The 13,206-nt window shown below is 33.5% G+C and overlaps 1 protein-coding gene and 1 pseudogene across 2 annotated transcripts; one reads left to right on the top strand and one right to left on the bottom strand.

Moving 5' to 3' along the window:
• The first annotated feature begins 2,086 nt into the window (after window positions 1–2,086).
• Window positions 2,087–6,116, top strand: LOC104730298 (NADPH--cytochrome P450 reductase 2). The gene is made up of 17 exons (XM_010449449.3): window positions 2,087–2,493; window positions 2,586–2,645; window positions 2,737–2,816; window positions 2,912–2,969; window positions 3,063–3,146; window positions 3,249–3,285; window positions 3,395–3,464; window positions 3,568–3,759; window positions 3,847–3,939; window positions 4,035–4,257; window positions 4,350–4,433; window positions 4,526–4,677; window positions 4,787–4,883; window positions 5,027–5,254; window positions 5,336–5,458; window positions 5,550–5,663; window positions 5,748–6,116. The coding sequence occupies exons 1-17, from the start codon at window positions 2,137–2,139 to the stop codon at window positions 5,826–5,828; spliced, it is 2,133 nt and encodes a 710-aa protein (XP_010447751.1). The 5' UTR covers window positions 2,087–2,136; the 3' UTR covers window positions 5,829–6,116.
• Window positions 6,117–11,087: 4,971 nt separating this feature from the next.
• On the bottom strand, window positions 11,088–13,067 carry LOC104730297 (putative small nuclear ribonucleoprotein F pseudogene; annotated as a pseudogene). Its single transcript, XR_758415.3, has 3 exons — window positions 13,038–13,067; window positions 11,512–11,639; window positions 11,088–11,298 (listed from the first exon to the last, which is right to left on the bottom strand). The product of XR_758415.3 is annotated as a putative small nuclear ribonucleoprotein F pseudogene (transcript).
• Between the last annotated feature and the right edge of the window lie 139 nt (window positions 13,068–13,206).

Genomic DNA, 13,206 nt, shown 5'->3' with positions numbered 1-13,206 from the left:
AAAAAAAAGGTGTAGTCTAATAACTTCACAGTTCACACTTTTGATTTCTTTTGGGAATGTGTTTTCGTAAGAGGAGAAATTGGTTTAAAGGCATTGTTAGCATGTTGTTTTGGATGAGACGTTACTACAAAATCATATACTGTCTTTAAGAAGATGGCATATGTAAGAAAACAGACAGTATGCCAATTTTGATACACGTTTTTAGAAATTAAACGTTTGATTACTCAAAATATATCCGTTCTAGAGGTATTAACTGAAACGGATATTGATCTCTAATTGGGTATATCCTATATAATTTCCTAATGTACACGATATAAAAATAAATGCCATAACATATAAAAACGATCAATGTAAATGTGATAACAACTTGGTATATAGTTCTTCCATATCTATAAATGGGTGTTGTACATGTAACATGTAGATTATGTTTGAAATAGTGTCAAGGAAAAAGACACGTGTGTTGTGGTAATTCATTTGTCGTGCCTACCTGTGGTGGAATCTTCACTTTTGGAGATCTAATAATTAAATTGTTTTGGCATGAAGTTGACACATGTAGGTCGATCGAAGGAAACGCCAATGAAAACCAAATTGAGTTCATATCTCAAAGATCCAACGAAACCAAAAATGGTGGTAGTTTAATGGCAAATTATTTTGTGGATCTGAGTAAATATGTATATTTGAGTATCTTTTTCATAGACAACTACGTAATTCACATAACGGCTTTTTTATATAATACTCCAAAAGTTGGATTTCAATATAAGCTCATTCGATTATAAGAAAAGTACGGTTACAAATTATTATGACCTTTTCGAAAGTTAAATAGCTCGACCAATTTTAATTTATGGGTGATCATTGAACAACTTTGGCATGCGAGTGGTTGACCATCTTACCACTTGTCTGCGTTATGAACCTTCTTCGTAATAGACTACATTTTTAAACCTTCAATGAAATGCTTTGTCTTTCTTGAATAGTATATGGATCTATAGTATATATTATTTTATATCTAGTGTACATTATTAGTTTTATATACGTCGAACATGATAAAAGTGTTAGCTAACAAAAATAAAATACAAAAAAGAGTCAAAGTTCCTCCCATATTTGACCAACCAGGCAACCAAGCTTGGCCGTGGCGAGATTCAACGGGTTCAAGTCCATAAGTCATGATGTTTTTGCTCAATCTAATACTACGGGCTATATGAATCCCATAGCTTTGGGCATTTAATTTCTTAAATGAGAAACAAAACTAAATTTAAAACTTTACATTATTCATTTTAGAAAAACTCCAGAGATTAAAATCACGTAGCTATTGCCAATCATAGTACTTAAAATATGTTATTGATTTTCGAAAAACCAAAAAAGTACTCAATTATTGATATTGTTCGTTTAAAGAGACATAGCCAAATTGTTGACTGATAAAATAATTTCAATTCAACAAAATAAACATAGGATATATCTATCTAATCATCCACTTCTTTTTACTTTTTTTTTAGTGAGATCCACTTCTTTTTACTGTGATTAAATGTTAGTATAATTATTACTTTTTCTGTTTATATGGTTTTGATGATAGCACTACTACTTTAGTATAATCGTCTATTCATAATTTTAGATTCAATACATTATGTAATTAAATTTTATCAACAACCGTTACGTATTTTTAAACTTATATAGATTAATATAATAGTATATATGATACAATCCCTTATGTTTTTTACAATAAAGAGACAGAAAAGTGTCAAAACGCATGGATTATATTATATACTAAAACAAGAAGGATTTAATTTAATCCTATAATGTAGTTTAAAAAAAACCAAACGTGTTGGTTTGACCGGTCTGGTTTGGTGAGCGCTGGTAATTAATTTCACCATCCCAAATCAAATCACAGAATTAATTAATTAAAGTAAAAAAAAAAAATTTAAAAAAGGCATTATATATATAACTTTGGTTATGTCTTCGTCTTCTTCATCATTTTTATTTTTCTCTCAAAGGAGTCTCTCTCTCACCTACACCACACCTAACCAAATCCCCCCCCCCCCCCCCCCCCCCCCCGACGATTCACACATACAGAGAGAGATCTTCTTCCTTCATTTTTCATTTTCCCCTCTTCCTTGTTCTAGACACAACATCACCTATAACGCCATGTCCTCTTCTTCATCCTCTATGATCGATCTAATGGCTGCAATCATCAAAGGAGAGCCAGTGGTTGTCTCGGACCCGGCTAATGCCTCAGCTTACGAGTCTGTAGCAGATGAATTATCATCTATGCTTATTGAGAACCGTCAATTCGCAATGATTGTGACCACCTCCATAGCTGTTCTTATTGGTTGCATCGTTATGCTCGTTTTGAGGAGATCCGGTTCATCTGGGGATTCAAAACGCGTCGAACCTCCTAAGTCTTTGGTGATTAAGCGTCGTGAGGAGGATGTTGATGATGGGAGGAAGAAGGTTACAATCTTTTTCGGTACACAGACTGGTACTGCTGAAGGTTTTGCAAAGGTGAGAACATTTTTTTTTGTGAGAATTCGTTTTAGTTTTTTTTGGAGAGATGGTGAAGTTTGAATTGAATCAGTTTGATTTTTTTTTTTCAGGCTTTAGGAGAAGAAGCTAAAGCAAGATATGAAAAGATCAGATTCAAAATCGTTGATTTGGTATATTCAAAAGCAACATTTTAAAAAAAAAAGTTTGATGTTTTTAGTAAAATCTTGTTTTTTTTCGATCTGATTATGATTTTGTTAACAGGATGATTACGCTGCTGCTGATGATGATGAGTATGAGGAGAAATTAAAGAAAGAGGATTTGGTTTTCTTCTTCTTAGCCACGTTAGTTCTTTACCTTACCTGATTCATTTCTTTGGGAATTGTTGTTAACTTTGTTTTATTCTTGTGACTGATCTGGTTTTACAATCTGGATGTAGATATGGAGATGGTGAACCTACAGATAATGCAGCGAGATTCTACAAATGGTTCACTGAGGTGAGTTTCTTTTTTTTTTGTATGGCTCAATTGGTTGCTGTAAAGTGTGTTTCTTGTTTTCTTGTTTCTGAAGTTGTAAACATGTGTTTACAGGGGAATGACAGAGGAGAATGGCTTACAAACTTGAAGTATGGAGTGTTTGGATTAGGAAACAGACAATATGAACATTTTAATAAGGTTTATAAACTTTTTTGGGTTTTCTCCTGTCACAATTTCCGGTTTCCTTCCAAACTTTGGACAGAGTTGATATTCAAACTGTTTTGTAAATTTGTGTTGCAGGTTGCTAAAGTTGTAGATGACCTACTTGTCGAACAAGGTTAGTTTGTTTCTTTATTTCATCAATTGTCTTGAGTCTCTCTGATTTGGTCTTCATGTGTTCTATATCAGTCTGTACTGGTTTCTAACTTCATGAGTGGTTTGTTCAGGTGCACAACGTATTGTAGAGGTTGGTCTTGGAGATGATGACCAGTGTATCGAAGATGACTTCACTGCTTGGTATTTACATTTTTCTCTTCTATTATTGGCTTCTTATGTGCATTGCTGCTTTGGCCGTTTGTATTTCTTTTTCTTCTGGGCTCAATTTTGCTACCTCTTGCAGGAGAGAAGCATTGTGGCCCGAGCTTGATACATTGCTGAGGGAAGAAGGTGATACAGCTGTTGCCACACCATACACTGCAGCTGTGTTAGAATACAGAGTTTCTATCCACGACTCTGAAGATGCAAAATTCAATGATAAGATCATGGCCAACGGAAATGGTCACACCGTGTTTGATGCTCAACATCCTTACAGGTACGCAAGCAAGCTACTTCTTATTTTTTTAACTTATAATCTTGTCTTGTTACTTGATCTAATCTTTTGCTTATTTGGTTTTTAAAGAGCAAATGTCGCCGTTAAAAAGGAGTTACATACTCCTGAGTCTGACCGTTCTTGCACTCATTTGGAATTTGACATTGCCGGAAGTGGACTTACGTGAGTTTTACTATTATTTAAGAATGTCTATAGTATAGAATCAGATGGTAATATTCGTGAGGAATAACATGAATGTATGTTTTATATCTTGTCAGGTATGAAACTGGAGATCATGTTGGTGTACTTTGTGATAATTTAAGTGAAACTGTAGATGAAGCCCTGAAGTTGCTGGATATGTCACCTGATACTTATTTCTCACTTCACGCTGAAAAAGAAGATGGCACACCAATCAGCAGCTCACTTCCTCCTCCATTCCCACCTTGTAACTTGAGAACAGCGCTTACACAATATGCATGTCTATTGAGTTCTCCTAAGAAGGTTGGTTGGGTTCATTTATCATCAGACTGGTTATGATCGATTCTTTTGTCTTCATAGAGATTCAAATTCAGTGGATGCTTGTTTTCTTGCAGTCTGCTTTACTTGCTTTGTCTGCTCATGCATCTGATCCCACGGAAGCAGAACGATTGACACATCTTGCTTCACCTGCTGGAAAGGTCGTGGCTGAACTTTTATTTTCCTGCACTTCATTTTCCAAATTTTGTAAAAGCTATCTGACAAAGTGTACATTGTGTCCTTTCAACAACAGGATGAATATTCAAAGTGGGTAGTAGAGAGTCAAAGAAGTTTACTAGAGGTGATGGCGGAGTTTCCTTCAGCCAAGCCACCACTTGGTGTCTTCTTCGCTGGAGTTGCTCCAAGGTTGCAGCCTAGGTTCTATTCGATATCATCATCTCCCAAGTGAGTACTTAATACTTATCATTTTTTTGGTCTTTTGTCTTCCAGTTGTCGGCTGAGACTTGTCTTGTAATTTTAGTGTATTGAAACATTGTCTTGTTTACTGGTATAGGATTGCTGAAACTAGAATTCATGTCACATGTGCACTGGTTCATGAGAAGATGCCAACCGGCAGGATTCATAAGGGAGTATGTTCGACTTGGATGAAGGTAAAAAAAAATGCCCGTAAATCTGACAGCTTCCTGCATACATACTACATTATAGCCGTTGTGCTCTTTGTGTCATTTCCTATTGATGCATGTGAGCTCTGTGATTAAGTCTGAATGTTTTCTTGTGTGTGTCGTAAACACAGAATGCGGTGCCTTATGAGAAGAGTGAAAACTGCTCGTCGGCTCCAATATTTGTCAGGCAATCCAACTTCAAGCTTCCGTCTGATTCTAAGGTACCTATCATCATGATCGGTCCAGGGACTGGATTGGCTCCATTCAGAGGTTTCCTTCAGGAAAGACTCGCGTTGGTAGAATCTGGTGTTGAACTTGGACCATCAGTTTTGTTCTTTGGATGCAGAAACCGTAGAATGGTAAGAACTTGCCCATTTCTTAAAACTCAATCATACATCAATGGCTTGTTCAGTTTCTCAAGTCCTCTGATATTTGTGTAGGATTTCATCTACGAGGAAGAGCTCCAGAGATTTGTTGAGAGCGGTGCTCTTGCGGAGCTAATTGTTGCCTTCTCTCGTGAAGGACCCACCAAAGAATATGTACAGCACAAAATGATGGACAAGGTATGAGCTTCATAACCCCAAACCAAAACGCAGAACTTTGTATATACATATGCAGATTCAGATTCTTAAGCTGACAGTATTTGTAATGCAGGCTTCTGATATCTGGAACATGATCTCTCAAGGAGCATATGTATATGTTTGCGGTGACGCAAAAGGCATGGCAAGAGACGTTCACAGGTCTCTCCACACAATAGCTCAAGAACAGGTATGCTTGGTTGAGATCAGTCTAGTATTATCATTGTCCGAATCACAAACCGACTCTAATGGGTTTATTTTGTCTTGTTATCAGGGATCAATGGATTCAACTAAAGCAGAGGGCTTTGTGAAGAACCTGCAAATGAGTGGAAGATATCTGAGAGATGTATGGTAACGAGACAATTGAAGCCACACACTCACTGTGTACTTATATTCATATATATACGGCACAGAAGTGCCACAATATGATGATCATTAAGTTTGTGATCGCAAGGAGAAATGAACTTCCCTTTTTTCCATTTTTAATTTATTTTTCACATATTTTGATAAATCCTATATATTTTTTTTTATAACTCACTGCTATATAGCCCCCAACCAAAAGAAAAAATGCATAAGATGTTGTGGTGGGTATGTATTTATGAACGATTGTGTTATATACAAAAGTCAGCACATTTGGTATGAATTAGTCAAGCACCTTTGGTATGCATTATATATGCAGCAGCAAGACTTTGGACCCAAGTCCCCATTTTGGGGAAAATAATATTTCTATTTATCATTTACGTAACCAGGTAAATTAACAAAATGATAATGGATAAGAATTATTCAGGTAAAAATTTACCGCATGGACGAAAGTGCTAAAATGTTTGTTAGCTCGTAATTTTGTTAGAATGTTGTGTGTTAATCCTTACATGTACATGTCATATGAACATAATATTTTTGTGTTATCTATTACTATTATAAAACAACAGTGTTTAATTTGTGTCGTACGAAACAAAAATAACATGCTATTCTAAAACAACTTAAACACGTTAAGATCTTGCTTAAGAGACTAAAGTTAGTTTTTTTTGTCAAAACAAGCCATTATAAAATAAACTCACAACTTAAGTTATTGAGTATTACTTGCACAAGAAGAAAAAGTCATCTATTAAAGTGGCCAACACTGTTTTTTCTGGTTATATTTAACGCCAAACTAGCCAACGATATACGGAGCAAAAAGGTGACAAGTCGATGTGTTTTCGGTGTAAGAGTCAAATAATTTAATAATGACAGGGAGATATAGAAAGCGACTGGTGGAATTCTTCTAGTTCATTCATTCGGAAGTGCTTTTTGGTGGTTGAGAATGTAATTTGAAGAGAATTGTGAAATGAGGGGAATGGACCGAAGGGTTTGGTGGGTAGGTGAGAGCACATATGGTTGTGTATTAGTAGAGCACACCGCACATCGGCACACGTGAGCTACATTGACGCGTGCCAAAATAAGTAGGTGGGCAGAAGAGTTTTCCAACAACAAAAACAACATGTTTCTTTCCTCTTTCAACTACTTATGTGTTGTGTGTTTCTCTCGTCCTCATAATTTTGTCTTATAATTATTTTGTATTAAAGATTAATTAGTAGTCTTCCCTAACTAGAAGTGATTGCATAAATGACAATATGCCCACGTCTAGCTGATCGGAACCGATCGTCGGCTTTACTTGCCATGTTACATTATTATAGTATTACTTTTTTTTCGTTGAATTTTTTTAGCAAAATTAATGATAGTCTAATCTTGGATAGTTTGTAGTTGGTCACTTTACTTCTCCAAAACATAATTCCAAGGATAAACTTTTTAAGCATTAAATTTATTTTTTAAAAAGATGATCTACCTTTCAAATTGTAAAAGCTACCTAGTATAATGTATTAATTTTTATTTGCTTTTTGTTTCTGTTTTGTTGAAGCAGTAATTTTATTTGCCAACATGCAGAATAACTAACAAGCTGTTTACACTTTACAGTGTATTGCAGCTAGATTACTAATAAGTATTATATTATGGAGAGAAAGAGAACTACTGACTTTACACCAATAAAAAACACGTCTGGAGAGAATGTCAATCAAGTGCAAGTGGAAGGGTATAACATATCCCTTTCATTATTATGAGGAAAAATATTAATTAAACAACTTTATAAAGTTGATGTAACTCTAAGAAAAGAAAACTAGAAATTTCCACATATATTTTATATATAAAAAGGATATGTATTTGCTATTTACAGAGGGAGAAAAAAAGAACTATATCATCATTTATGTGTAAAATATAGGAATAGTAAGAATTACTACCCGTTGACAAAAGGAAATCGAGAACTGTAGAGTTTATTATTATAACACTCGATAAAGATGATGTCACATGAATAAAAGATCATGTGGACATTGGTAGGTGATGAATGTGTAAATGATATCACATGATTGAATAATTGATTTCAGTATTTCACATGTTTTGTTAACGTCGTCGTCACAGCGGAACAAAATATATTAAAGGATATTGACTTTTAGGGTTAATAAATCAACTTTGAACCGTATTTTTCAAAAATACCGTAAAGTTAGTATAATGGAAACTTTTTGAAAAGGTTGAATTCAAGCTATGTTTCTTATCTTGGCTTTGTCAAATAATTAGACTGGAAAATTAAACTTGACTGTGGAATTATTCTTCTCAGTAGAATTAGAAATGATAAATCGATTAAAAAATTTTACCCACTACATTTGCAATTTCTTTATGTTATGTTTTTTTTTAAAAATTTCAATTGATCAGACGTTAGGTACATACATTAGATTTTTTTTTTTTTTTTTAACAAAACAGAGGTTACTTTCATTCAAACAAACAAAATAGCAAAGTTACAAAGGTTTAGAGATTTCCAAGGCCAAGCTTGATAACAAATAGAAGCATCAAAAGTACATATAGATAGATCGACAATCATAAACCAGATAACATTGCAATTATCATCTCCATAGTTGGTCATGTGACTGTTCCTCCTCCATTCCCACACTGTAACTTGAGAACAACGCTTACACAATATGCATGTCTATTAAGTTCTCCTAAGAACATTTCTAATGGTCTTCAATTTTTGCCTCTAAACTCTATTACAGAGTAATTTTTGCTCCAATCCATCTTTATTTTCATCTCTATAATAGAGATTGTTATTTTTTTCTCTATATATAGAGGAACTCAACTTTTTTCCTCTATAAATAAAGTTAAACTATTTTATTTACAAAGTAGTCTTCATAATCTTTAACTTCTTTTATTTATGACCAAAATAAATAAAATAAATATTTTTAAGAACTAATAATATAAATTTAAGTATAAATATTTATTCTAAAATATTGAGACTACCATTTGCAAAAGATAATTTTATGAAAGTGTTACAAAATTTAAAGTGAAATGGGTTAGTTTGCAATTTTATAAATAAAAGGTGTTAATTGTAAAATAAAGATAGTATCTATTTAGAATATTTTTTTATAGAGGAAAAAATAGGGTAAACCATTGGAGCAAAACTCATCTCTATTATAGAAGAAAAAATAAGAAAAACCATTGAAAATGGTCTAAGAAGATTGATTGGATTTATTTATCATCAGACTATTTGTGATCGATTACTTCTGTCTTCACAGAGATTCAAATTCAATGGATTCTTGTTTTCTTGCAGTCTGCTTTACTTGCTTTGTCTGCCCATGCATCTGATCCCACCGAAGCAGAGCGATTCAAACATCTTGCTTCACCTGCTGGAAAGGTCGTGGCTGAACTTTTTAACTATTCTTTACTTCATTTTCCAATTGTTGTTAAAGTTATCTGACGAAATATACATTGTGTCCTTTCAACAACAAGATGAATATTCAAAGTGGGTAGTAGAGAGTCAAAGAAGTTTACTAGAGGTGATGGCCGAGTTTCCTTCAGTTTAAAACGACATTCATTCCATCTCAGTGACAACGGATAGTAATTCTTACCAGGTGGACATTATGTAGTTTAGAGTTTAAAAAGACATCCATTCAGCTTAGTTATATACTTATATTAATGGTTTTTAAGTATTATATATTCAAAATTTCAAACAAACAAGAAATCAACACAAGTTCACAAATAATGTATATACAAGTTTAAGTTAGGAGAAATTCAGAAAATAAATCAATATAGATAAAGGAAGGTTGAGAAAAAATTTTAAAATCCATACTAAAGCAAGTTTATTAATGATTTGAGATCTCAGTTTTCAAATACAATTACATCCCACATTCCGCTCTATATGTTCATCATGATACACAAAAGAAAAAATTGAAATTTAAAAAACAAGACACAACAACAATTTCCAAATAGTGTGCAATATAAGTACGTTGATCATCTAATCTCTAGTAATTAGTTGTTGGCTTAGAATCCACGTTGTTTCCTTAGCATAAACCTATCATAAAGGTAAAAGAAAAAACAAAATTTGTGTTAGAAATCAAAATAGAGAAAAAAAATAATATAATGTAGTTAGAAATCATATCCTTGCGTAAGAGATCTCTTTAAGTTTGATGGAAGGACATGATTTAAGTTGCGCGGCAACGGTCCTCTCTAAGTTGTGATGTAGGTAAAGGAGCTATTTATAATGTTCATCTTTCCTTCATGACCCTTTGATCTTTCTTGATGAAAGGGGTTTAAAATCTGACCTTTCTTTTTCTTAATTTTACATACCCCTACTAGTCTAGTAGCCTAGCTTGTTATTACTACACCTATTTTCTTTCTTTTATCACTGTTTATTTAATTAATCCATGTCAATATATAAAAAACATAATTCAAAAATGTGCACACACAATCAAAATTAAAAGAATTGCCAGCACCAACGAAAGTTTGCATGCCAAAACAATACTCCCATGCATCACTTATAATCATCAGTAGAGGAAATTAACAAAGATAAATTAAATGACATTCAACATCCCAAGAATGTACCTATAACACGCTGCTCCACAACTCTCTGCATAATATACATGACGAGTCCTTGATTTAGCTTATTTATATGCCGGGTTAACTAATTACACTACATTTTCCATAACTTCATTGGGCGCAGGGAATTAAACACAGCCGTTATTAGCTTGCTTAACAACTGGCACGATCTACTTTCGTTTTTAACCAGCTTCACTCTTTAATTCCATGACTAATCGTTACTCTGGATTGAAGTTGTTAACCACGTATGGGAATGGTAACACAATGCAGCTAATAAGCATTACCTTCGAAGGCTAGATACGTATATACTACACACGTTTTTCAAAATAAAATAGTGTTGTACTACAAGATGGTTGGTTTCACGTTTTGCTAATACTAACATATATCTAATTTATTACATGCATGGCATGGTCCATTATCAAACGTTCTCATGGTGGTACTGTTTGTCAGCATGTTTCTATATTAAATCGTGTTAGTGTTGTACTATACGAAGAAGTAGAATTATATTATACGAAACAGAATCAAAGTGACTACAATATAATTCTACTTTGATTCTGAAAATTTACTCCTTTAAGTTTTTTTGTTTATTTTTTCAATAGATCAAAAAAGTCGAGTACATTGCAATTGACAACTCCATTTGTCGCATACATTACTGTGAATGTGGTTGGTCCCCCGACTAATAAAACTACATGATGCATCCCATCTCAATGAAAAGAAAACATGGCAGGAAGTTCGTTTTACTTTCAAGGTCTCATAAAAACATCACACTCAAATCTCACGAACATGGGTTGAATAATAGCTCATAGAATACAAGATTAAAAAATACAGAGACGATCAATTTCTAAGTCCTTAAAAGCATAAACTAGTCTTGATCAGCATCTTCAAGTTCTTCATCTTCTGGCACACCTCGGACATACAAGACATTGTTGCATCTGTGTGTAAAAATTAGGTAATATTAATTCAAACGGAGCCGTAAAAATTTTTAAGCAAGCAAATTTACAAAACTGATTTAGTGATTCCATAACTAACACAAATAAAGAGGTGTGGATCCGTCTACTACTCTAGTTAATGGCTAAGTCCAATTCTCCACATTTTCGCTGGAAACATATACTGAATTTTTGAAGGAGACAATAATATATATTTACCTGATCAAGATCTCTCCAAGGTTTCCTGTCAATTGCCCGTCGATGTATTCCTCCGTGTTTCCCAGCTGCAAAAACACAGTTTGGAAAATCTCAATGGCTGCAATGAAATGAAATGATGAGCAATGTATCTATATACAGTACTTATGTGGGTAATATATATCATTAATAGATTGCAGCCTTCCTCTTAAACTATTTAAATAGATAGAACATAGGCTGCACTGATGCACACTATATAGGCTGCACACATATCATCACTTGACTTGTACTTATAAACGTCATATCCACCAAACCACTCAAGAGTCAAGCAAGACCAGTGACCCAAAAACCAAAACATGTAAAAATCCCTTGAAGTAATTACATTTCACATTTAAATATCCTTAATTATTTTACTTCCCATAAATGAAGTGATCCTCTTCTTCCTTACATAAAAGTTTTGATTCTGTAATAAGTTCTTTTCACATAGTATTCTCTAAAACATGTTTGTATGACTAACCCTTTTAACAAAATGTAATATCTTTTGGAAACTCTTATTTTTGATGGCTCGAGTATCACGTTCCTATGAATCTTTATAACCAGCTCATACGCTGACCTTAATTACCCAATTTTTTAATCTATAGTTTAATTTTGATTTTCCGGCCAACTGTATATTCTTATTCAGTTTTGAACGTTACAACTTTTGTGTATATAACTAGAATTTTACAATCACTAGAATTTCAATCAGTTCCAAGCTCTTGATTGTTGTCAACTACCAAACATCTATAAAGTGGTCTCTATCAGTTTCGACGTTCGTCGTACGTAGCATCCGTTCCATATGTGAGCTAGAACTAGGTTGACTCCCGAATGGTTGCGTACCACATACAATTGAAGCTCAAAATGTATACCTCAGAGAAATTATCATGTCACAACAAAGGTTATTTGTATTATTTTTTCCCAAATTATTTGTCAAAACTAAATTAATTAACGCTATCGTAAGAATTAATGAATCTGAGAGTCTGTTAATTGAAAATTTTAATCGAGTTACCGATATGTGTCTGTCCCTGTACCAAATTATTCCGTCAAAGCCCACCACACCGGAAAAGTTTTTTCCGCGTAACCTTTTTATCTTGAAATCAATATTTCTGGAAACAAAAATATATAAAAAATAAAGAAAAAAAAAAACTTGTCACACAAATCACAAACTGAAATTTCCAAACTGAAATTTGTCAACGTCGTCGTCACAGCGGAACAAGATGTATTAAAGGATATTGACTTTTAGGGTTAATAAATCAACTTTGAACCGTATTTTTCAAAAATACCGTAAAGTATTTATTATGGAAACTTTTTGAAAAGGTTGAATTCAAGCTATGTTTTTTATCTTGGCTTTGTCAAATAATTAGACTGGAATATTAAACTTGACTGTGGGAATTATTCTTCTCAATAGAATCAGAAATGATGATCGATTTTAAATTTTTACACACTACATTTGCAATTTCTTTATGTTATTATTACTTTTTTTTTTGTCAATTGATCAAACGTTAGGTACATACATTAGATAACATTGCAATTATCATCTCCATAGTTGGTCATCTGACTGTTGCGACCACTTGACATATAACGGCTAACTTTGGGCCGTGAATTGAGGCCCAATATAGATAGTTTAAAACGACATCCATTCCATCTGTGTTAGTTATGGAATCACTAAACAACAATCAGTTG

Source organism: Camelina sativa, chromosome 12, assembly GCF_030686135.1.
Source record: "Camelina sativa cultivar CO46 ecotype springtype chromosome 12, ASM3068613v1".
NCBI classification, from domain to species: domain Eukaryota; kingdom Viridiplantae; phylum Streptophyta; class Magnoliopsida; order Brassicales; family Brassicaceae; genus Camelina; species Camelina sativa.
The sequence above is the reverse complement of the archived record's forward strand: the minus strand, read 5'-3'. Positions and strand labels throughout refer to the sequence as shown.